This window comes from Solenopsis invicta, chromosome 4, assembly GCF_016802725.1.
Source record: "Solenopsis invicta isolate M01_SB chromosome 4, UNIL_Sinv_3.0, whole genome shotgun sequence".
Lineage (NCBI taxonomy): Eukaryota > Metazoa > Arthropoda > Insecta > Hymenoptera > Formicidae > Solenopsis > Solenopsis invicta.
In genome coordinates this window covers 17,372,867-17,399,681 of record NC_052667.1, presented here as the reverse complement: position 1 = coordinate 17,399,681, position 26,815 = coordinate 17,372,867, and the positions used below count along the sequence as shown (strand labels likewise).

General features: G+C 35.5%; 2 protein-coding genes across 3 annotated transcripts in view; one reads left to right on the top strand and one right to left on the bottom strand.

Moving 5' to 3' along the window:
- LOC105197011 overlaps nucleotides 1–26,815 on the bottom strand; it is a 255,685-nt gene that overhangs the window by 41,824 nt on the left and 187,046 nt on the right. Inside the window, exons 14-15 of one of the 2 annotated variants that reach the window (XM_039447795.1) lie at nucleotides 18,340–18,426; nucleotides 18,132–18,266 (exon numbers count right to left, since the gene is read on the bottom strand). The exons of the other annotated variant lie outside the window; for it this stretch is intronic. Of the exons in view, the coding sequence (XP_039303729.1) occupies nucleotides 18,132–18,266; nucleotides 18,340–18,426 (222 nt within the window). The remainder of the gene's footprint in view (nucleotides 1–18,131; nucleotides 18,267–18,339; nucleotides 18,427–26,815) is intronic. 2 annotated transcript variants of the gene reach the window in all.
- Nucleotides 6,588–8,330, top strand: LOC105203282 (120.7 kDa protein in NOF-FB transposable element). Its single transcript, XM_026141217.2, has 2 exons — nucleotides 6,588–7,566; nucleotides 7,968–8,330. Exons 1-2 carry the CDS (start codon nucleotides 7,014–7,016, stop codon nucleotides 8,258–8,260), a joined length of 846 nt encoding a protein of 281 aa, XP_025997002.2. The 5' UTR covers nucleotides 6,588–7,013; the 3' UTR covers nucleotides 8,261–8,330.

Sequence of the window (26,815 nt, the reverse complement as noted above, 5' to 3'; positions counted from 1 at the left end):
GCTACAATTTTCATTATCACTATTTATTATAAAATCATCATTATTAACAGGATAGAACTTAGCCATTATTTTAAAAAATGTATCTATATTGTTGTGTTAGTGTGACATTGCCATATAGTTTTCTTAGCTCACATGAAAATGATCGTTAAAATAAAAATAAATTAATAAAAAAAGATAAAAGTAATAAACACAATCAGTATATGTTGCATCAACACAGTTTTATAAAAACAAAAGGATAAAATACTTGATTCGTCGTTCTATCATATAAATTAGTGAGATTAGGCAACGACACGAATCGCGTCAAGTGTATGTATTTACTCTTGCATAGAGTATTGCATAGACATTTTTAAAATATTTGCTTTAAATATGCATTTAAGAGCTAAATAATAGTATATTTGTTCTTCCGTCACAAATATACTCACATATACAGATCACATGTAGGGGAGGCCGGAGTAAGATGTTCCTAGGGTACGTTGTTACGGTGGTTATAATTTCAAAATAAAAAAGATAGCAATATGTTCTGAGTACGTCACAAAACAACAACCGATCACGCAAGTGCGGCAACTATCTCAATATCGCAAGTAGCGTTTAACTTAATTTACGCCGCGGTCTGTGTAAAGACATGCTCGTAAATCAAGTAAGTAAATATTTATCCATCGTAATTTTTTGGTCTATTTCGCTTATTTAAGGTAGTTCCTATTATTTATAGTATTTATGTAGATGGATATACATTCAGAAATATGATACACAAGTGTTTATTCGTCCATTTTAATATGTAGGCAAAAAATTGTATCAAGATGTTACATGTGTCAAATGGGGCTAATTGTTACCGTAATTTGAGGTACGTTGTTACCCTGGAAAAATTTGCCCTGTCGCACATGTGCAGTTGTCTATATCGATTCTCATTTTGTTATAGGATGCGGACATATAACAAAAGATAGAAAAAGTTTTAATGGAATATACAACATTTAATCTCAAAGAATTAAAGTGGAAGCAGAAATGAGAAAATTTTATTAAAATAAAAAAATTTTAAACTACAAAAACTTGACGCTGTTAGATATTTAAATATCTATCTAATAATCAAATGTTGTAAAATATAATAGTAACTTAGAAAATTATAATAACTTATGTTGCGTTCGGGCGTGGGTCAGACGTTTTTGAGATTTGATTAAGTGTTATTTTATTTTATGATTTTTGTATTTTTGTATGAGCTGCTGTCACCAGTCCGGAATTTAGTCACGGACGATTTTAATGTTTTATTTATTTTGTATTTTTAAATTATTATAATTATATTTTATTGGTTAATTGGTTTAGGAAGCATGACTAGGAGTGGTGGCGTGGGATAAGGTTTAAATGATTTTATAACCATAGTTTTATAAACATAGTTAAGTGGTAATAATTTTATAAATTTATTTAAATGAAAAGATTAAAGGAAGTAATTAGTTACAAAAGTTTGACAGGAAGGAACTCGGACCAAAATTACGTCGGATCGAACTCGCGGATTATGTTTAACTCACGGCGGAGTACACGCAAGAAGCGTCTGTGGCCTCCTGCTTTGCCGCGATGGATCTTCTTGCCCATGTTGCTTTATAAAGAATTGCCATTTTGTTAATTATAAAAAAGAATTCCAATTAATGAAATAAAATCAAATAATTTCTTACCGGTTTTTGTTTATTAAATTATATGAAAGAGAGAGGATTGCTTTATGGAAGCGTATGCGCAGGAGTGCGACGTATGGAACAGTAGGAGTGATCTTGAAAATTAATTTAATTATTTAAATTTTAAATTGATGTAGGATAGGAAGTACTCCTTGAAGCATGTCCTGACACGTTCGTGCGGGATCGAGCCATTGCGTACGCGAACCGCGAAACCGTGCGTCCAGCGCACCCCTCCAGCGGGGCGCGGACCAATGGGGCCGTTAGGGCCTCCGAACGCGTAGTATATAACCTCTATCAAGTTAGTACCCCCACCACAGAAAATGTGAACAAGATATATATCAAAATTAAGTGCTAATTAGGTGCTAATTAGGTGCTCCATTCCTGATTTTAGTGCTCAAACAGTTTAGCAGAAATTCACATTTGAAAGTGGCGGTGCTAGATTGACGTCAAGATAGCACCGCCAATACAAAACGCGAATTAAAAAAAAAAGAAATATCATAAAATTAAGTGCTATTTAAGTGCTTTTAGGAGCAACAAACAGAATTGAAATATTTATTATATTTTAGGGGATACAAGTCAAAAAAGCAATTATATATAGTATACGAACAAGAGTAAAGTACTTTTTTATGATGTGATAGAGAATCGGTTCCGGTGTTAAACTGTTTCCTGATTTTGGTGCTCTCAAGATATGCGATATCTGATTTTGGTGCTCATCCCTCGTCGTCGAAAAACCACCCCTAACTTGCCGAGTAATGTAACAAGAGCTAGTTAAATGGAAACGAAAGTATTTGACCGATAATGTATAATACAAATTGAATAAAAATCGCCTTATACGGTCGTCGCTAGATCTTCGTGCTATGTTTGTTTTTGTGATTTTATATACCCATTCAAATTTAACGAAAGTCTGCGCTGATTACTTGTCAGACATAACACAGCTCTAAGTCAAATAAGAATAAGTAATATCACGTTTTATTAAATTAATTTTACTTATTAATTATTGATGCTTGCTTGCATCTAGATCCTTACCCCTCTGAAAAAACTGTAAAGAAATATATAAAATCACACAAAAACAAATATAGCACGAAGATCTAGCGACGACCATATAGGACGATTCTTATTCAATTGGTTAAATTGATTTTACATAAAAGAACATTTATTGCATATCAAAACATTTTATAAATAAAAATATTTTGTGCATGTATTGTGTAGTAGTACATATATGTAACAGTTTTTGTGTATGTAATATATTATTTTAGAAAGTATTATGTATATTATGTGTGTGTGTGTGTGTGTGTGTGTGTGTGTGTGTGTGCGTGTGCGTGTGCGTGTGCGTGTGCGTGTGCGTGTGTGTAATACTTATATAATTTAACATACTTATAATATACAATATACTTATATCATATACATGTATATACATATACATACATATATACACTTATTATATTTTTGTAAATAGTGTTATATTGCATACAAAACAATTTATAGAGAAACAACATAATTTTTGTTTAAAGTCTCTTCGTCATCTTTGCAATCGTCATACTTAATCCATTTATTGTTACTGCGGTAACAAATTGTTGTGTAATGGCCAATTATCGAATGCCTTGTTTGTTTTTTAAGTCCTGTGTAATTGACAATACCAATCAGATAATATTCTTTCTCGAGAAATGTGAATTTTATTTTTTTGGGGATGTCACGTAATTTAATTTCTGGCACTCCTTCATACGCATATGTTTCTAACATAACATAGGGTCCTAAAAAAGATTGGAAAACATTTAAAATTAAAAAGAAGTATACACAACCATTTAAAACTTCGGAACATTTGCAATTTTGGTGCATCTTACGAAAAGTTAAGCATTGCCATGGAAAAAAAGAAACAGTAGTAGTTTTCAAAAGTGCACTTCAAAAAGAGGAAAGATAGAGTCGTATATTTTTTTAAATTTTGTTTCTGCGATATTTTGTTTGTAAATTACATAGTGTTAAATAGTGTCACATAAAATTACATAAAATTAAATAGTGTTTTCTTCCAACGATCGTGTATAATGTAATAATAATGAGAAAATGTACAGCAACTAATGGAATATGATTAAACTATTATTAACAATTAATGTGTCAGTAATCAAATATTTAATATAATTTAGAATAATGATTACCTGAATGTGAAAACATTGTTTCCTCCAAGCCATTGCAGTTTATTCGACAGCAATGTCGAGCTCCTTCAATAATTATTGTATTTTCCAGAGCTTTAAAGTCCTGCCGCGTCAACAAGTTAATATCTGCATGCATCAGTGGAAATTCTTTTTTTCTTTCCACGCAACCGTTGGAACATTGAAAATGTTTACTGTTGAAAATGAAAATGTTTCTTATGTTTACTGTTTGAAACATAAGAAAATCAGAAGCTATAATTAATATTTCGAACACTCGAGGTCATTGTCGCATCTCTCATCTCTCTTGTCTCCCAAGATGCTTTATAGCTTCTGATTTTCTTATGTTTCAAACAGTCAGGATCCGCGAATGCCTCGTCTGTTCAGTCGATCTCACGATCCGTAGCGATTCTGAACGAAGCATTCTGAAAGTATTATTTGTGCGAGCATAATTTGAGTTGTGGTGCATATACATATAATTTGTTACAATTTGACATAGAAATTGTTAAAAATGTACAAACGCGGAAGACCTGTCAAAATAGACAGAAACAAAGTAATGGAATTATTAATAAATCATAAAAATGATATCGTATTTGATGGTGACAAAATTAAATCGAAACACGAGAGGATATGGCATACATTATCAGAGGAGATGAATAACAGTATAACATCAACTGCTTTGTATACGTTTGTCGTGTGCAATAAGCATAATGTTCGAAGTGAATTAATGGGCCATTTTCCGTCTACCGATCCGAATGCAAGTAAGACAGAAGATGAAGAAAGTAATACCTCTACAGAAGAATCATACGTGAATACTTCTTTGGCAACGAGCAATGAATCTTACGAGAGCATAATGAAATCATGTGAAGAAACTGTTTTCACAATTAATATACCTAAAAGTGACTTCGAAGCAATGCTCATTCATAAAAAATATCAGAGGAAAGATAAGATAAGTAAAAGAAGAATGACGCGGCATTACACAATTTTACAATCAGGAGTATGGCAGGACATATTTAGTAAGAAAATTTGGGAAGCCACTAAATTGTCATGTGGTTTCAATTTTAAAAATCACAAACTAACCCGTGACGGACAATTAGGATACGCAAATGGAGCTTGTCGTTGTGGTTCTACTATCAATTGCAAAATTGATAACTCTGAAAGTGAATTAAGTACAATAATAAGGTGCAGATTTACTGCTGGTGATGGACGCTGCGGTAAGCGTTATCTTCGCAGACCTAATCGAGAAACCATCGTTGAAAACATGCGCGGAAAATCTGCAATGGCTTATAGAGTACAACTGGTAGAACAATATATGGATATTAACGATGTGACAGAGTCTCCGCACTTATACACTGCTGAAGTGTTACGTAACGCAAAATATGAGATGTTACAAAAAAATTATATTGACAAAGATCCAATAAAAGCTATGCATATAATGCAATTTGATACGTTAGCAGGAGTAATTCATAGTATTGGGATACATCCGTTTTACATGCATTATTGGGCAAATTACCAATTAGATGTCTACAGAGCATATGCTGCTTCACAACCTGCTTGTATATTTATCGATGCAACCGGAAGCATTGTGAAGAAAATTCGAAAACCTAATAACTCGAATTCGAAACATATATTCTTATACAATGCTGTTATAAATTGTGATCGAAGCGGACTTTTCCCCGTAACGCAAATGCTAACAGAGAGCCATACGACAAATTCTATTCAATTTTGGCTTATCGAATGGATACGAACAGGTACACCTCATCCTCAAGAAGTCGTTTGCGATTTTTCCATTGCTCTTTTGACAGCAGCAGTACGTAGCTTTACGGGATATTTAACGCTCGAACATTATGCCGACGCTTGTAAAGATACTCGTGTACCTCAATGCTATATTCGAATCGACGTAGCACACTTCATGAAAACGTATGCAAATTTCTTGAAAGATGAGCGACCTCGAATTAAACAATTTTACTTATTTTTGTTGGGTCAATTAATTTTATGTAGAAATGAAGAAACAGCAAAAATGATTTTGGCATCTATTTTAATAATTGCACGCAGCGAAACGGAGGGAGTATCACTAGAAGATGGTACTATAACAATCTGCGAAGAGTATAAAAAAAAAGTAAAGTCTCTTATGTGTTCAACGATCGAAGAAGATTTAGGTGAACCAGTAAAAGAGAGCATGGACATTGTTGCTGAAGAAGAAGAAGAAGATAATATGAATATGAACAAGTGGACAGAATGGGCAAAAGCGATTGACAGAGATGTCGCAGATAAAATTAATGTTATTGATGGTGATCGCGAAAATGCTCATTATTTACCAAGATTTGCAGAAAAAATCATGACGCATATCAAATTTTTACCAATGTGGTCGTGTGTCTGTCGCGACAAATTTGGTTACGGTCGAGTTCCAGCTAGCAGTGCATCGGTGGAGGGAGATTTTAATATAATAAAAAATATATTCCTAAAAAATGAGGAAACACCAATGCGAGTCGACGAATTTGTAAAAAAGCATGTCAACTTTTTAAGTGGACGCACTAAACTTGTAAATGCGCAGTCGAAACACACAGAGAACACAATAGAAGAACCACACGCGGAAATAGAAAGAAATGTAATCAAAACATTTAATTAAACACTTTACGGAAAGAACGCTTTTGCTGAATATATAGATCTAAAAATAAATTTTATTGGATCATAAAAATAATTATGTTGGAATTTATTTCTCAAATTAATTAGAAAACTTAGAAAAATTTTTTGCAGTATTGCTTATCATGCGTTTCCAACATAATTATTTTGATGGTCCAACAAAATTTATTTTCATTTGTATCCAATTGTATCAATTTTCAGTAAAATTTTTAGGTCTTAACAAAATTATTAATTCTTTCAGTGTTCTACCAATTCATCGCAATCAAGCGCGACAGATTCATGTCCAGTGTGTGCGAATGGAGATACTCCTACCGGTGCACACAAATGTTACATTTGTAACAAAGCAGTGCATGCAGTAAACGAATGCTCTGCACCCGTAAACGAAGAAGGATACGGCCAAGCACGAATATGCAGAAACTGCAATAATAATAATATTGCAAAAGATGTATTGCCAACGAGAGAATTAGAAAATTGGCGCGGATTAGCCACGACTAAGGAAAAAAAGATAACAAGTAAATATCTGCATGCAAACAATATCAATAATTTATTTTCAAATAATAAAGTTACGAAAATGCCAATCATAAAAAATGGCAGTAATGTATCGATTAAGGCAATAAAAATAGGAACTAATAAGTTTTCTTATACAAATACTTGTGCCTTCGACAGCCTATTACAATTATTTACAGCAGGATATTTCGATAAAGAAGAAATAAAAAAATTTATATCGCAAAAAGAATCAAATACATTTTTTAAATTGGTGTTAGATGCAGCAACGCGTGGTATTACTAGACAATCATACAAGCTAAGAGCACAAATTTTGAATGAGACTGAGATCTTTACAAGAAAATTATTACCAAATAATATAATATTAATTGATTGTGTAGCAAACGTTGGTTCTTTAGCTAATAAATTATTTGCAAAATGTCCTCCATTTGAAGAAATTTCAAAATGTTCCAACGGTTGCGTGGAAAGAAAAAAAGAATTTCCACTGATGCATGCAGATATTAACTTGTTGACGCGGCAGGACTTTAAAGCTCTGGAAAATACAATAATTATTGAAGGAGCTCGACATTGCTGTCGAATAAACTGCAATGGCTTGGAGGAAACAATGTTTTCACATTCAGGTAATCATTATTCTAAATTATATTAAATATTTGATTACTGACACATTAATTGTTAATAATAGTTTAATCATATTCCATTAGTTGCTGTACATTTTCTCATTATTACTACATTATACACGATCGTTGGAAGAAAACACTATTTAATTTTATGTAATTTTATGTGACACTATTTAACACTATGTAATTTACAAACAAAATATCGCAGAAACAAAATTTAAAAAAATATACGACTCTATCTTTCCTCTTTTTGAAGTGCACTTTTGAAAACTACTACTGTTTCTTTTTTTCCATGGCAATGCTTAACTTTTCGTAAGATGCACCAAAATTGCAAATGTTTCCGAAGTTGTAAATGGTTGTGTATATTTCTTGTTTAATTTTAAATGTTTTCCAATCTTTTTTAGGACCCTATGTTATGTTAGAAACATATGCGTATGAAGGAGTGCCAGAAATTAAATTACGTGACATCCCCAAAAAAATAAAATTCACATTTCTCGAGAAAGAATATTATCTGATTGGTATTGTCAATTACACAGGACTTAAAAAACAAACAAGGCATTCGACAATTGGCCATTACACAACAATTTGTTACCGCAGTAACAATAAATGGATTAAGTATGACGATTGCAAAGATGCCGAAGAAACTTTAAATGAAAATTACATTATTTCTCCACAAATTGTTTTGTATGCAATATAATACAATTAACAAAAATGTAATATGTGCATATATGTATGTATATGTATATACATGTATATGATATAAGTATATTGTATATTATAAGTATGTTAAATTATATAAGTATTACACACACACACACGCACACGCACACGCACACGCACACACACACACACACACACACACACACACACACACACACACACACACATATAATATACATAATACTTTCTAAAATAATATATTACATACACAAAGACTGTTACATATATGTACTACTACACAATACATGCACAAAATATTTTTATTTATAAAATGTTTTGATATGCAATAAATGTTCTTTTATGTAAAATCAATTTAACCAATTGAATAAGAATCGTCCTATATGGTCGTCGCTAGATCTTCGTGCTATATTTGTTTTTGTGTGATTTTATATATTTCTTTACAGTTTTTTCAGGGGGGTAGGGATTTAGATGCAAGCAAGCATCAATAATTAATAAGTAAAATTAATTTAATAAAACGTGATATTACTTATTCTTATTTGACTTAGAGCTGTGTTATGTCTGACAAGTAATCAGCGCAGACTTTCGTTAAATTTGAATGGGTATATAAAATCACAAAAACAAACATAGCACGAAGATCTAGCGACGACCGTATAAGGCGATTTTTATTCAATTTGTATTATACATTATCGGTCAAATACTTTCGTTTCCATTTAACTAGCTCTTGTTACATTACTCGGCAAGTTAGGGGTGGTTTTTCGACGACGAGGGATGAGCACCAAAATCAGATATCGCATATCTCGAGAGCACCAAAATTAAGAAACAGTTTAACACCGAAACCGATCCTCTGTCTCGATTTTAGGAGGTACTTTACTCTTGATGGTTTGAACGCGCGGCAAGTTAGGGGTGGTTTTTCGACGACGAGGGATGAGCACCAAAATCAGATATCGCATATCGTGAGAGCACCAAAATCAGGAAACAGTTTAACACCGGAACCAATCCTCTATCACATCATAAAAAAGTACTTTACTCTTGTTCGTATACTATATATAATTGCTTTTTTGACTTGTATCCCCTAAAATATAATAAATATTTCAATTCTGTTTGTTGCTCCTAAAAGCACTTAAATAGCACTTAATTTTATGATATTTCTTTTTTTTTTAATTCGCGTTTTGTATTGGCGGTGCTATCTTGACGTCAATCTAGCACCGCCACTTTCAAATGTGAATTTCTGCTAAACTGTTTGAGCACTAAAATCAGGAATGGAGCACCTAATTAGCACCTAATTAGCACTTAATTTTGATATATATCTTGTTCACATTTTCTGTGGTGGGGGTGCTAACTTGATAGAGGTTAGTGTATATGCGGGTGCTCGATAGCGATCGAGACGAGACAATTCTCGAAAGCGTTGGTGTAAATCTTTCCGTTGCAATAAAGAAGCACATTTCAACTCTGGCTCGTCGATACCCTCCTAACATCCTACAAATTTTGGGGGCTCGTCCGGGATCAACGCAGTCAGATTGAAATACAGCAAGAAGCAGCGAGAGATAGCGAGAAACAGCGAGAAGCAGCAAGAGACAGCGAGAAACAGCGAGAAGCAGCGAGAGACAGCGAGAAGCAGCGAGAAATAGCGAGAAACAGCGAGAACAACATGAGTGTCAGAGAGCCGAGCGATTTCACCATCGTCGAGTTAAAGGAGAAATTGAAGGCGTTGGGGTTGAGCATAGCGAGAAATAAAGCCGAGCTAATCGCCCGATTGATAGAAGCAGACCCAGCGGGAGCGTGGATGCAAGATGCCCCCGAAGTTGCAGGGGCGAGCACGACGAACACGACGAGTACGGCGGCTTCAAGCGTCGCCGACTATCAGAGGGAAATCGAGCTGTGCCGACGAGAAAAAGAGCTTGCCGATCGCGAGCTAGCTCTTGCGAGGGCGGAGTTGCAGCTACTGCGAGACATGCAGCGAGCAAACGTGTCCGACCGTGAGCAGCGAGTAGAGCGGGAGGCAGTGTCGGCTAAGCTGAGCATAACGGCCATAGCAGATCTACTGGGCTACTTCAACGGAGACACCGGCGATTATGGAAACTGGGAGCGACAATTGACCTTGCTGAGGAGGACGTACGACCTGACGGAGGGCTATACCAGGGTTCTGATCAGCATGAGACTTAAAGGCAAGGCTCTGGAGTGGTTCCATTCTGAACCTACTCGCGTAGAGTCCGCCGTTGATGATCTGCTAAACGAGCTGCGTGAGATGTTCGACCACCGCCCGAACAAAATCGAGCTGAGGAAGACGTTTGAGCAGAGAGTCTGGCAGAGAGGTGAGACGTTTCACGAGTACGTCCACGCGAAGTCAATCCTCGCTAATCGAGTTCCTGTCGACAAAGACGAGGTGCTAGATTACATTATCGACGGCATTCCGGTGGTGAGTTTGAGGGACCAGGCATGCGTCGGAGGATTTACGTCGAAGGTATCATTGCTACGAGCTTTCGAAAAAGTAAATCTGAAGGAGAGGCTTCCCGCCAATGTTGCGAAAAAGATGGAGGTATCCGGAAGTCGTCGCCAGGATGCAGAGAAAGCGGGCAAAAAGGAGGCCCTACAGAACGAGAGACGGTGCTTCAACTGCGGCCAGCGGAACCACATGAGTGCGGACTACCCGACGAAGGCAGAGGGACCGAAGTGCTTCAGTTGCGGCGGACGCGGACATCTGGCATCAAAATGCGACAAGCAGCAAAAGACGGTGAGCGACACCGACGTTGTTACGCAAAGCATCCGAAAAAGGTATGTGAAAGAAGTGTCAATTAACGACCGGAAGGTAGAAGCGCTCATCGACACCGGAAGTGATATTTGTTTGATGCGCGCGGATCAGTATGTTAAAATAGGCGCTCCGAAGTTAGAGAAAAATGTAATTCGTTTTCGCGGTGTAGGGTCAGTAAATAACGTAACTTTAGGCGAGTTTAATACGATCGTAACTATCGACAATAAAAAATATCCGATGCTTGTTCGTGTCGTCTCAGACACGCTCATGAAACACAACTTACTCATCGGTGCAGATTTTCTAGAGACCGTTAAAACTACGATAAATGCCGGAAATATTGTCTTCGATGAACCGGAGCTCGACTCAATAAATAAAGAATTCAGTGAAATATAAGCAGATAAGCTTGGATCTCGACGAAGCAAATAACATAGACGTAACGCATATACCGGATGCGGAATGTAGAGACGCGGTTAAAATTCTAACTGACGAGTATGAGCCAAAGAAAACGCGAGAAGTCGGATTAAAAATGACAATATTGTTAAAAGACGATGAGCCTGTGTATCAGAGAGCGAGACGATTATCAGCGTTAGAAAGAGAGCAAGTCAACGCGCAAATAGACGAGTGGATACGCGAAGGCATTGTGCAGCCATCCTTGTCAGAATACGCGAGTCCTGTCGTGTTAGCCAAGAAAAAAAACGGTTCAATTAGATTATGCATTGACTATCGGCAACTAAATAAAAAAATAGTCAAAGATCGGTACCCTTTACCGCTTGCGGAGGATCAATTCGATTCGTTGCAAGGCGCGAATTACTTTAGTACAATCGATTTAGAGAGCGGGTTTTTACACGTTCCGATGGACGAACAAAGCCGGAAATTTACAGCCTTTATCGTGCCAGATGGGCATTTCGAATTTTTACGAGTTCCTTTTGGTTTGTGCAACTCTCCTGCCATTTTTCAAAGATTCGATAATATAGTTTTTCGAGATTTAGTACAAGCCAAAATAACATTAACTTACATGGACGATTTGATTATACCGTCCGCTGACCTTAAAACGGGAGTAGAGAATCTTCGGAAAGTATTAAAAGTCGCAGGTGAAGCCGGATTAAAGATCAATTGGCAGAAGTGCCAATTTTTACAACAGCGAGTGGAATATCTCGGTCATGTGATAGAGAACGGTCGCGTGAGTCCATCGGAACGCAAAACGGAGGCAGTGAGAAAATTCCCCGAACCCAGTTCAACTAAACAAGTTCAAAGCTTTTTGGGTCTCAGCGGGTATTTTAGAAAGTTTGTCCCTCAGTATTCGACTATTGCGCGCCCATTAACGAATCTGTTAAGAGCGGAGACGAAATTCGAATTTGGCGAAAAAGAGAGAGAGTCATTCGAGCGGCTAAAAGAAATTCTTTGTAATAGCCCGATTTTGAATCTGTATATAGTAGGCGCGGAAACCGAGTTGCACACTGACGCGTCGATGCTCGGATACGGCGCGATTCTTTTACAAAAAAATAAGAACGATAACGCGATGCATCCCGTTTATTATTGTAGTGGTAAAACCACGCCGGCGGAAGAAAGATACACAAGCTACGAGCTAGAAATATTAGCTATCATAAAAGCGCTTAGAAAATTCCGCGTCTATCTGTTAGGAATACCGTTCAAAATTGTTACCGATTGTCGTGCATTTGCGGCCACGATGAACAAAAAAAATTTATGCGTGCGCGTAGCTCGATGGGCTTTACTTCTAGAAGAGTATGACTACACGATAGAGCATCGGCCGGGTAAAAATATGGCACACGTCGATGCCTTGAGTCGCAACCCGTTACCGCGATGCATGTTAATAGAAGCTCGTAAAGACGGTTTATTAGCGCGATTAGGGAAGGCGCAACAAGACGACGTTGACGTTAAAAGAATTTTTGATACTGTTAAAATACGGAAAATTGATGGATACGTGATAAGAGGTGATATACTTTTTAAAGAAATAGACGACGATTTGCGAATTGTTGTACCCACCTCGTTGAGGTCTCAAATTATACGACGGGCGCACGAAAAAGGACATTTTTCGGTTGCGAAAACTGAGGCGTTATTGAATAAAGAGTACTGGATCCCACGCGTTAAAAATAAAGTTCAAGAGATTATTAAAAATTGTGTCCCGTGTATATTAGCTGACAGAAAGCAAGGTAAACAAGAGGGATTTTTAAATCCGATTGTGAAGAGAGAGGTACCACTCGATACCTATCATATTGATCATCTGGGACCGCTTCCTTCTACTAAGAAAAGTTACAATCACATATTTCTTATTGTCGATGCATTCTCTAAGTTTGTATGGCTATACGCGACTAAAACTACCAGTATAGCCGAAGTTTTAAATATTTTAAGAAAACAATCAGTAATTTTCGGAAATCCCCGTCGAATAATTTCAGACCGAGGCACAGCTTTCACCTCGAATGATTTTCGAAGTTACTGTAAGGATGAAAATATCGAGCATGTGCTTATAACGACCGGAATACCCAGAGCTAACGGTCAAGCGGAGCGAGTAAACCGCACATTAATTCCCTTATTAACTAAACTCGCGGATCCGAAGCGAGAAGAGTGATATAAGCATTTAGGTTTAGCACAGCAATGTCTTAATACAACGCTACATAGAAGTTTAGGTGCGTCCCCATTCAATGTATTATTCGGAACTAACGCGCGATTGCGAGACACTTGCGGAATGCGCGAGTTGTTAGACCAGGAATGGATCTCCGAATTTCAAGAAGGTCGCGATGAGATTAGAGACCACGCCAGAGAAAGCATTGCGAGAATTCAAAAGGAAAACAAGCGCGGATTTGACAAAAAGCGGAAAAAAGCGGCGAGTTACAACGAAAACGATTTAGTGGCGATTAAACGCACACAACAAGGCCCAGGACTCAAGTTAGCCAATAAGTTTCTAGGTCCTTACAAAATCGTGAAAGTATTGCGTAACAACCGATATATGGTCAGAAAGGCGGGCGACCATGAAGGTCCCTGGGAGACATCCACAGCCGCCGATTATATTAAGCCGTGGGCGAGCGAAATAGATGATTCACCAAACGATGAAGAAGCACACGATTTAGACTAATGGATATCCGGGTCGGATATCAATGCAGAATGGCCGAGTGTAGGATAGGAAGTACTCCTTGAAGCATGTCCTGACACGTTCGTGCGGGATCGAGCCATTGCGTACGCGAACCGCGAAACCGTGCGTCCAGCGCACCCCTCCAGCGGGGCGCGGACCAATGGGGCCGTTAGGGCCTCCGAACGCGTAGTATATATGCGGGTGCTCGATAGCGATCGAGACGAGACAATTCTCGAAAGTGTTGGTGTAAATCTTTCCGTTGCAATAAAGAAGCACATTTCAACTCTGGCTCGTCGATACCCTCCTAACATCCTACATTGAGTTTAGTTTTTTTTTGTTGACTTTATGTTATTTTTAGTTTCGATTTAAAATTAAACGTTTTAAGTTTAATTCTAAATTTGAATTCCGGAGCATCAAAAAATAACTTAGGATGCCGGTGGAAATTTTTTAAGAAGGAAGAGAGGTTAAGAAATATGTGATGGAAAGACAAAGAGATGCCGAAGAAGGCGCAAACACAAGCGTGAAACCAGGTCGCGCGCAACTCGAGAAAAACACACCTCTTGGGATATAGGAAAGAAGTGGACAATAGGTATCAGGAAGTGGTGCAAGCAAGTTACGCCGCGACCAATTTGAGGAAAGGAGAATGATGGAGAAGAGAGAGAACGAGTGTAGGTTAGGCCGCACTCAAGCATACACTCGGTGTGGTTCAACTGCCTACAAAGGAGAGGTAGTGAAGGAAGGAGACATCCCGATGCTATTCCTCGGCTGCCTCGTTTGCAAGAATAACCCTCCCGTCGTTAGGATCCCTCTGCCAGTCTTACCGTTGGCTGGCCGCCTGTTCAAGCGCACACTCCGACTGTCCAGAGCGATCTGTTCAAAAGATGCTCCGCGCGCGCTCCTTTTATATGCTCCGGACGCGCAAGGGTGGTTATGGGTTTGAAAATGGCACTGCAACGCGCCCTCGCGGCTAGCTCCGGCTCCCACGCTTGTAGACGCTCGCGCGGGGGCGAGCCGCAGAGGTAGGGGGGAAGGGGGGACTGCGTTTCGCCAGTGGCCGTATTCCGCCGCGCAACCACGCGTCGCCAAACGTTCGAGTACGCTGGACGGCCGCGCGCGCTCGCGGGCGCATTCTTTAAATTTTAATATTTTAAAATCAACACATCCACGCCAAATGAATTCAATACGTTAATAGTGAATTCTACAAAATAAACGCGATTATTTTAAAAAAATATTATCGGATGGCGTAAGAAAAGAAAAAATTTTGAACGCCAGACGTAACAACTTACAATGTTACTTAAATGTTAAAGAAACTTAATCTGTAACTTACTTCTAATTGTTTTTATAACGCATATTTTACAAGTGTTACATTATTTGCATTCGTTCTGCCAATTTTTTTCCTTGCTTTTCTTATCCAGTAGCGCCATGTTTTCATAGTTAAAAAATTTTTTATTTTAACAAAATGTTCTTATTTCTACTTTCTTTAAGTTTTTAATATTTAACTTTTTATTGTTCTTCTAAAAGAAGAACAATAAAAGGTTAAGAACAATAAAAAGTTGATTCCTTTTTTAATTTATTATTATTTAAATTAGGTACGTAAAAAGATCACAAAGATTATCTTAATATTGTTTTCCTAAAAAACTAATCATTTTTTTATTTTATTTTTATTTAGATTAGATTTTTAAATTTATTATTTAAAAGGATCGTAAAGATCATTTCAAAGTACTGATCTCATAAATACAAATGTTTGTCACAAAAAAATGAGATAAAATATAGTTTTAAATGTGGTTTATAATTATTATATACTCTATGATTGTTAACATAATTATAATTAAATATAAATATCAATTGTTTAGCTTTAATGTACCTGATTGTCTCGTTAATTTATTAAATATTAATTATAAATATAATTCGTGTTTTGATTTATTAAAAAGTTTTTTTTTTTCTAAATGGCTTTATATCTTTTGGTAACAAGTTACCCCAGCGCAGTAACAACTAACCCCATGAAGGGGTAAAACGTTCCTCTCTGACTCTTATAAATAACTTTGTACAAAAATTAATGATAATATACTACAATTAACCTTATAATCCTAAAATACAATATGATAATGATAATTGATGATAAATCAGTCAATAGTCAAAAGAACAACAAATTAATTTACTAGTCATTTTGGATATTTTCTTAAAATCGGAACTTTTATCCCCGATCTCCCCTACCCGTTATATTGAATTTTAAAATTTAATTCTCATATATGTGGATTCAGCAAGCTCAAAAACCTTATACTTTTATTTAAATATAAAACCTTATACCCTCCAATTTTAAGAATATTTATTAAGGATAATTATAAAATAAATTATTTATAAAAATCCACCTATTTTTCATTTTCGTTCCGCGATTTTGAATTTCAAAAGTATAACATTTAGATTAAATTTACATTTCACAACCCCCAAAATCTATATAATACAATTTTTAGCGGACTCAAAAACCTTATACTTTTTCATAAAAATTCACCTACTTTCCATTTTTAATCCGCCATTTGGAATTTCGAAAATGTAACATTAGCTTTAAATTCCGCAAAACCTATATAGAGCAATTTTTAGCGAGTTTAAAAACCTCAGAATATCTGTTTTCATAAAAATCTAGTTTTTCATAAAAATCGCACTTTTTTTGGTGCGTACTTATCCTACCAAAGGATTTTGTGATCTGTCAAATCAATTTGAAAATTAAAATAAACTATAACGTGTCAGTAATTCCCATTGATTTAGCATTCTCTTAAGAGGATGCTAAAGTAACAGAAGAACTTCCTTGACGTTGGTACTGCAAATTATTTTTCGAGGAAGACCAGGCTATCGCTCTTTGTCCAACGCATACATCTGTCTTCGTTTTTTGATTATTTTGCCATCTGCAAAAAGACCTATCAACTATTGTTGGACACTATTATTGCTCCATTTATGACAATTCAGCTTTACTGAGCGAAATATGCATGCGGTAAAAGCACATTAGCATTTTTATTTTGTTAGACGTTCAATCGTAATTTCACATGGTCAATGTTATTCGTGCGTGTTTTCTGAAGGGTGCTCTACTATTATTTTGTACGTACGAACTACACAACTTCTATATTAAAGTAAAGTTAACCTCAGGTGACGACTATACGAGTGAATTTTTAATGATTTATTAACTTTTTGTTTGATTTTCTTGTAAAATTTACCTGAGCACCTCTTCTTTTACGCGTATTTCAATTCTATAAAAAATTTTCGTGATTCTATAACGCCAATTTAAAGATATTTAGAAGCTGTAAATGTCGATAATTTGCGGTACTTTAGCATCCTCTTAACCCTTAAACACATAAGTGAGTCTGAGAGACTTTCCCGAAAAAACTTTACTTTCGTGCCATTTTATTTTAGTTAAGCAATAAAGTTGGTCAATTGTAGCAGTAGATAGAGAAGACTTCAAACTTTTTTCCACCCAGCTCGATTCTTTTTTCCCAATCCGTTTTCACACAGTAAGTGATCAAAAATATAGGGGAATTTTCAATATGTATTTAAAGGTTAAGAATCAAATGAAAATAAATATGTTGGACAAAAAACGCTAGCCTGGTCGTCTAGTATTAGCGCTATTCCCCTTATCCTTTGCCCGAAAAATAATCTGCCGTACCGGCGTCGAAAAAGATTAGTTTTAGGTTTAGCATCCTCTTAAAACAACAGTAATTGAGACAATTACCCTAACCTAATAGTTAGTGTAGCGAAAATGATCCTATTTTACTGTAGAACATTAACCGATTTTTTTTAATTTTTCAAACATGTGTAAGAACAATCTATAAAATTGTTTTTCTAATATTTCAAAAAGTAGATATTAACCATCCTCAAAAGGTAAGATTTTTAATTTTAAAATGTTTCCAAGAACATTATTTTATAATTATTTTTAAAGTTACGTACATTTGAATATAACCAATTTCTCAACCGGATCATAGTGAAGTTCTTATTTTTATGCATATCATATTAAGATATTTTTCGTAACTTAGAAAGTATACTTCAGGAATCAATATTATTTACGTTTAACGGATCAGCTAGTTGTGTAAAATAGGGATTCCACATGTATCCTGCTGCCACGCATCGAGTATCTTTCACTTTTACTGCGGCATCCACACCCACAGGGTTCACGTATATCGCCCAATTATGATTTCTGGTCTAAAATTAAATACTCAATTAATACAATGCACGTTAGATATGTCAGATAAATCTCAGATTATTTTTTTCTTACAATATTGCGGTCATGTTTTCCAGGATGTCTTAAATTTACTTCAATTACTGTCTCACTTTGGCTACCATCTTTATAAACAAGCTGCGTCTGCAATTATACATTGTCTCAAAAAATTGTGCAAAAAAAATACGGAAGGTTTCGCGCTAAGTAAACGCGTAGCGCCCGTGTCACTTTATGTGAGCTGATGACCCAATGAGCAAAACAATATTTTAACATTTTTTAAACATTCTTTTACAATAAAAAAATATTTTTAAATATGTTAAAATTAATGGAATAAATTTCTTCTTTACATTAAAAAAACATTTATTTTAATATTGTGAAAAATGTTTTCTTAATATTAACCCTTAAACACACCGATCCTGTAAAATACGGAAACACATTTTTGGGTTTGGGAGACTTTTTCAACTTTGAGAAGCTATAACTTTGATTACAATCAATATTTTTCTACGATTTTTTTTTTAACGAAAGTTCAAAATCTCAGGAGTGTGACTGCACAACCAGCATTGCCGAAAAATAATTTATTGTGAAGTTATAAAAGAAAAACCATTAAGCAAAAATTAGAAATTGGTCAAAAATCCACTTTTCTTTTAAAAAATCATATCTTTGCAACAAAAACGTTTAAGGACTTTCATATACGGCGTTTTAAAGTTAAAGAGTCACACTTTCAAAATAAAATTTGGCAAAATCATTTTTTTTTAAAAGTATAATTATGTAACATGGAGAATATGAGGTATTTTTGGACATCTAAAAATCCACTTAAAAATAAAAAATCATATTAGGAGTACAAATTGAAAACCGCCGTTTTTTGTCAAAATTTGAGGATTGATTGTTGAAAAATGGTTACATACTTATTCTTAAAAGTATTGTCCATCGCTGGCCACTACTTTCTCCCATCTTTCGGGCAGCATACGAATCCCGCGTCGAAAAAACTGCTCGTCTTTTGCGGCGATCCACGAATCGACCCAGTTTTTGGCCTCTTCGTAATAATGGAAGTGCTGCTCAGCCAGGCCATGCGCACTTGATCGGAACAAGTGGTAATCTGAAGGGGCGATGTCAGGAGAATACGGCGGATGAGGTAAGACGTCCCATTTCAATGTTTCCAGATAGGTTTTAACGACCTGAGCAACATGTGGCCGAGCGTTGTCGTGCAGCAACATCACTTTTTCGTGTCTTTGTTCGTATTGTGGCCGTTTTTCCTGCAATGCTCGGCTCAAACGCATTAGTTGTGTTCGGTAGCGAGCTCCTGTGATGGTTTCACCCGGTTGCAACAGCTCATAATAAATCACGCCGAGCTGGTCCCACCAAATACACAGCATGAGCTTCGAGCCATGGATGTTTGGCTTGGCCGTCGATGTTGATGCATGGCCGCGATAGCCCCACGATTTTTTTCGCTTTGGATTATCATAATGGATCCACTTTTCATCGCCGGTTACAATACGATGCAGAAAACCCTTCCGTTTTTGCCGTTGGAGCAGCTGTTCGCATGCGAAAAAACGCCGTTCGACGTCTCTCGGCTTTAATTCGTATGGCACCCAGTGTCCATGCTTTTGGATCATTCCCATGGTTTTCAAACGATGTGAAATAGCTTGTTGAGTCACGCCCAATGAATCTGCAAGCTCCTGTTGCGTTTGAGATGAATCTTCATTCAGTAATGTTTCCAATTGTGCGTCTTCAAACTTTTTCACCTGTTCGGGACGCTCCTTGTCTTCTACGCCGAAATCACCATTTTTGAAGCGTTAGAACCATTCTCGACACGTTCTTTCACTAATGGAAGCCTCATCATAAGTTTTTACAATCATTCGACGCGCCTCAGCCGCAGATTTTTTCGAATTGAAGGCAAAAAGCAAAACTTCCCGCAAATGACGCTTGTTGGGCACAAATTTCGACATTTTCGACCACAAAAAAATATATAACGCCGATAAAAATTCACAACTGCAATGATAAGGAATTGTTGCCAGATGCCCAACCTTACATTTAAAATTTTTGATCTAACGTTTGGCGCCAGCATTTACCGCTGGCGCCATCCACTGGAAAACGGCGGTTTTCAATTTGTACTCCTAATATTTTTGCAATAAAAAACTTTGAAGAAATTTACAATACGGCGTTTAAAAGCTAAAGATTCATACTTTCAAAAAAAATTATATCATTGTCATTTCTATTAAAAAATGTACTTATGTAACAAGGCAAATATGAGGTATTTTTGATTAAATCGTGTCTAAAATTGAAAATTGATATGTTTTACGTTATATTTCGGAAAAATTCCCTTTTCTATAACATTTTATAGTATTCCAACTTTAGACAAAGTATATGCGAGTAACATCCGCAAACCGACCTGTTCGAACGTATTTTGTCCAGCTTTTTTATGTAAAATACTCACAAAAAAAGTTTCACTTACACACTATATGAGCCGCATTGATTCTAACAAAACTTTGCTGCCGTGCCGTTCGAATTCTAGTTGACCAAAAAAGTTGATCAACCATATCAATCGAAAGAAGAGATTTCAAACTATTTTGACGTCTTGGTCCGAACGTCCTATTTCATTCCTTCTTCACATAGCAAGCGTTCAAAGCTTCATATGGGGTCTCTCAGACCCACTTGTTTAAGGGTTAAAGGGTTAAAGGGTCCGTGTTTAAGGGTTAAATAAAATTACAAATGTATTTTAAACTAAAAAAAGAATTCTTCCAAGTAATACCCCTTGTTTATTATGCGACACATTGTACATTGTGAAGCATATTAAAAGTGTACAACATCTTCATTAAAGAAAACAGTGAGCATGCCTGCACATTGCTCTACTGCAACATAACCATCTTTGAGCCATTTAAATCATTCTCTTATTTGTGTTTCACTCATAGAGTCATAAACTTTACGAATAATACCGATTGTTTTGGAACATATGTGATCAAGTTTTTGGCAAAATTTAATACAAATTCTCTACTCGAGTCGCTCGGTTATTGTGAAATGCAATGCTCGAAGTTTTCGACACTTATACAACTGCATAGCGTTGCCGACTGAACAACTGTTGAGTTATCATACCGCTTAATAACACAAGCACACAAAAAAACAAAAGTGTCATGTCCGAAAGATTACACCTATGTATCTCTATGTATTTTGACGCGGATTCTCGCCGGGACAGTCGAACTAAGCGGATGTGTGCAATCGCTCTCTCTTAAATTCGAGTGTAACGGTGTGGCGTGGTTGTGTGAGGGTAGCGAGTTGCGTTGAGTTGCCTTAGAGAAAATCATTAATAAGGGAACTAAGATACATTATAGCAAATGTTCCCTCGGCCCGATGAAGGAGCAGATATAATCCATATGCCAAGAGAGAGATTAAAACCGAAGCAAGGAGAGAGAAGAGGAGAATCAAGTCGGTGGTGAAGGAATTGGGTCCGAGCAACAAAGGACAAGAGAATATAGATCTCACTTCGGATATGGAGGAAAGCGGCGACAAGAATGTGTTAAAATACTGAGCATAGAACCAGATAAGTTTTTAGGGTTAGAAAGTGGCGAGATACAAGATAGGACCGTTACAGTAACGGAAAAAATTGATGAAACAAAGAATAACTCGAGCAAAGGAGGGAAGGACATGTTGGATCAAGTTGTGAAATAAACATGTTTACAGAAAGCGAGAGAACAGACCTTGTAGAACAGACAAAAGATAGGTTGGACGATACGAAATATTATAAGACGACTAAACCAGGTACGATCTTGGAACGCAATTCGAAAGGAAATACAAGTGATAGTAGTCTCCTACAAGAGAAATATGTAGTAATAGAGGGGAAATTAAAATTGATAAAAGATGTAGAAAAAAGTACTTATGATAAGTTGATTAAAGCAGTTAATTTCGATAAATCTATAAAGGAAAAATGCAAAATTAAATTGTACATCTAGCAAGGCCAAAAACAGTATTAAAATATCAATGTGGTACAATCCAAACCACGTTAGTTCATTAAGCATAGAAATAATTAAATATAATAATGCAATATTAAATTTCCAAAATTTAGTAAAAGCAAATGCTTGCTTAGATAAGCTCGAAAAGTAACCTAGCAAATGGCTGCATGGTTTTATTGAATTTTCAGATTCTTTCAGCAGGGGTGCCAATCATCAATTGGCCATATGATATTTCAGAGCTATAGGAAAACATAATGGGAAAAGAAGACATCTTGAAGATAGAAAAAATGAAGAGGAGAGTTTGGGATCAAAAGACTAAAAAATTCCAACTACAATTTACAAATAATTTTATAATCACGATGAAAGGTAATAAAATTAAAGATAGAATCAAGATTTTTGATAGATTGAATATTAGATTAAGAGTCAGACCGTATATAACATCAGTGATCCAATGCTTTAATTATTTTAAATTCGGCCATGTTAAAACCCAATGTAAAAATGAAGCCAAATATACAGTATGCAGTTTACTACATTCACCATGCACGGTGAATGTAATAAAGCGGTAACATGCAGAAATTACGCAGGTAATCATTGTTCTACCTACAAGAACTGCCCCGTTGTTCTTAAAAATAAAGAAATAAAGATGATTATGGCATACAATAACATATCATTTCGCAAAGCAGAAAGGCTAATAAATAACAGTTTTTCAAACCAAGAAACAACAAGTTATGATAGATACACTAACCCCACGAGGATTTCGCGCAACAACAGAAAGTAAGAGAGAAAGAGACGGAAATAAAGCTAACTGGATTTTCAAAATATTAATAAAATTAAGGAAAATAAAGCAATTACAAACTATCAGGAAAATTACAGAAATTCTAGTAAAAAACAAAAAAAAAGAGAAGAAGGGAAAAGACGAAGACAAAAAAAAAGAGAAAGAAAGGAAGGGGAAAGACGAAAACTAGAAGAGAAAAAGAAAGAAAAGCAGAAAAAAAACGAAAATAAGAATACCTGAAACATTACAATCAATTCAACAATAAAGGTATAAAGAAGGAAAAAAAGGGTTAGCTCTTTATCAATCAAGAGATAATGATACAAGTAGAGATCATTCAAACGAGATGAATAAAGATGAAAAAGAGATAGACTGGACCCTGAGCTTCGACTGGTCGTTACAAATAGCGAGAGACATATGCTTGGCATCTTGTGATTTTCGAAAAAATTGTTTAGAATTACGTAAGGAAACATAGCACTCATCTTCCTGTAAGAGGTAAACGCAAAGAGGAATATCAAGAGACAAATCAAGAGCAATTTACAAGACATAGATAAGAGAAAAAAAATACTAGGAAACATATCAAGAAGAATTAAGCAGAGCTAAACGAGCAAGTGTGGATGCAAGAAAAGGATATTAGGAGCGGGATATTGAAAGAGAGAGAAAGCTATGTTTAAAAATTGCGAATATTCTTATGTGAAACGCATGAGGTATTAGTAATAAAAAAGCGGAGTTCTCTACTAACATATTAAAATGAGGTTATAGCAGAAACAAAACTTAGCCGCAATAAGCCACTCTATATATCAGAATTTAATACATATAAAAGTCAAAACATAGATAATAATAGAGGGGTTGCAATTCTGGCTAAAAATAATATTGAATTTAAGATTATCGAAGAATGGGCTATTAACTCAAACAACATCGAAGCAATTGGAGTTAAAATAAAAGGTATTACTAAGAGTTATAATTTAATAGCTGTATATAGAAAACCATATGGTTGTGAACCAATATCGGCATGGTGCGATTTACTCAAGTTTAAAGGTGCAGATAAAGAAGATTCCATAATAGTCGGAAATTTTAATGCCCATAACAATGCATGGAATTGCATAAATACTGACAAAAATGGCGAGAGGTTATATATGACCAATATTTCAGAAGGGATACATCAATATCAACAATGACACTAAAACAAGGATGAATTATTATGGCCAAGTCGCAACAAATATAGACCTAATTTTTACAAACAGAGCCGGTAAAATTAATTATCAACAGCAACCAGATGCATGGGGTTTGGATCATTTCTCTGTAGATATATATGTGAATGTAAGCTTTCTACCTTACAAGAAAATAACTAACAGGATCTCGAATAAAAACCCCAACTGAAAACTATATCAGAATAAAATAGAGACCGAAATAGAAACGTCACAAGCTATTATCAGCAATATAAAAAAAGATGAAAATTTACATGAACTTTATTTTTGATTAATAATACTATGAAGAAAGCCACCCTGGTTGCTTCAAGGAAGGATCCGGATAAAATTAATAACCCTACAAACCAAAAAAGACAGGCCAGAATCGCAAGAGACAAGAAGTCAGAAGGTGGGACAACGAGTGTACCCAAGTGAGAAGAGATAAAATTGGCAAACTGAAAATATAGAGGTGCACCGGCGAAGTGTATGAAAAATCTAGAAATGAAGATTTCGTGGAATACAAAAGGTGTCGGGCCACGGCTAGGAAAATCATAAATAAAAAAAAGGGAAGATTTCATAACTTTCTGTAGCGGTATTAATTAGTTTACAAGCCTGTCATATGTTTGGAACACCATAAAAACTCTGAAAAACGTTCAAAATAAATTAAATTAGAATACATAGCAACACAAAAACAGAGAAGTGGAAATTGAAAGAACTATAGCAGATCTATCTCCACCGTGGGTAGAGGAAGTTAGAAATGAAAAATATGAGATAGCAGAATATTCTACGAATGAGTTGAATAATGAATTTTCAATGGACGAATTTTTCTGGGCCATGCATATGATCAGGAGAGATTCAATCCCTAGGCTGGACAACAACGATTATTTGATGCTGAAAAAATTATCCACAAATGGAAACTATTATTGGATATTTATAACATTGTATAGAATGAGAAATATATATCTCCAGACTGGAGTAAATATCAGGTCAATTTTATTGACAAGATAGGCAAAGACAAAGTGAGGCCAATTGCACTGTCGTCATGTATATGTAAGTTAATAGAAAGGTTAATCAATGAGCGGTTTTAGGATGGTTAAAAAGAAATGATAAACTGAATCATATGCAAAATGGATTTGAAAGATCATGTATAGAAAACCTTACAAAGATGATAGCAGATATCAAGGGTACTAATTTGGCACCGGTGATTATACCCTTGCAGCTTTTTTGGATGTAACCTCCGCCTATGATAATGATAAGATTTTAAAGTAATGATCAAGAAATTAAGAGAAGAAAAGTGCCCCTCAGACATCTACAACTTTATTAGCAAGTGGTTAAAACCCAGAGAAACTAGTTTTATTATTAATAGTCAGTTAGTGGAAAACGGAAAAGTATATAGGGATTTTCCACACAAGAGAATGAAAAACTTGGTTCAAGTTGTGCAAATTTCGGATGAAGTTGTAATTTATGTTCAAAGTGGTGACAAAGTTGAGAATAAAATTAATCTTGAAGTGGCAGTATACAAAGTTGCAAAAAATTTATCAACATTAAATTTAGATCTAGCCAAAAAACAAAAGTAGTAGAATTTTCAAAATCCGGCTTTTGCGATAAAAATTTATATATCAATATTAAAAAATGTAGAGTGTATAAAAGCCAAGGGGCCAGATTTATAGAAATTTGGCTTAACAACAGACTGAAATTTGATAAACATATTTCAGATATTAAAGGTAGAGTGAATAAAGCAAATAATATCATGAAGTACCTCAGCGGTATATCTCGAGGTAAATATGGCTTTGATGCTTGATGTATAAAAGCATGGTTAGATCTGTTCTAGATTACGACTTATTTGTGTACAGCCCTAATTTACAATCGCTACAGCTTAATCTGGAGAAAGCTCAGTTCTTTAGAATCCATACGGCCCTTGGGTACAGGAATATTACTCCTAATAATGTCATTATTGCGGAATCGAAAACAGTATTGTAGATAAGACCTTGGCTAAGAATTTTTGAAGTAAGATATACAAATATGGTGAGGACACAATTAGAGATAGTTTAGATAAGTTAAGAAACAAAGAAATGTTCGCAAAATTCAGAAAGTTGTTCAATAAAAGTGTGGTATGCGAAGCGTGAGATATGTTCGATGATAAATTAGGTAGAAAAGAAAAATTATTTGAAATTTAGGATTTAGAGTATAGCGCTATTACTAATAGAATTGACATAGATTGTGATATTGGAAGAAAAATAAGGGGGTCTAGACGCAAGAATAAAAATGTGATATAAGTCAAATCAAAGGATACCCAGTGAGCAAGATGTTATCAAAAAGAGTTCTTAAAGTATGCATGTTTGAGAGATGGACGTCTTCTAACACTATCAGAATGATAACATAGTGATATCATTATGTTATCCAATGCGACAATTTAAAGCAAAAAAAGACATCATATATATGACATCTAAAAGAATACAGCAATCTGACTTCTTATAAATGTCATCTAAAGGAGCACTGCAATCTGACTTTTTATAAATGTCATGTAAAGAAGCTCTGCAACTTAACTTCTTATAAATATTATCTAAAAGAATATTACATTTTGACTTTTTCTAAACCTTAAGAAAATGTTACTATTAAGAATTTTTTAT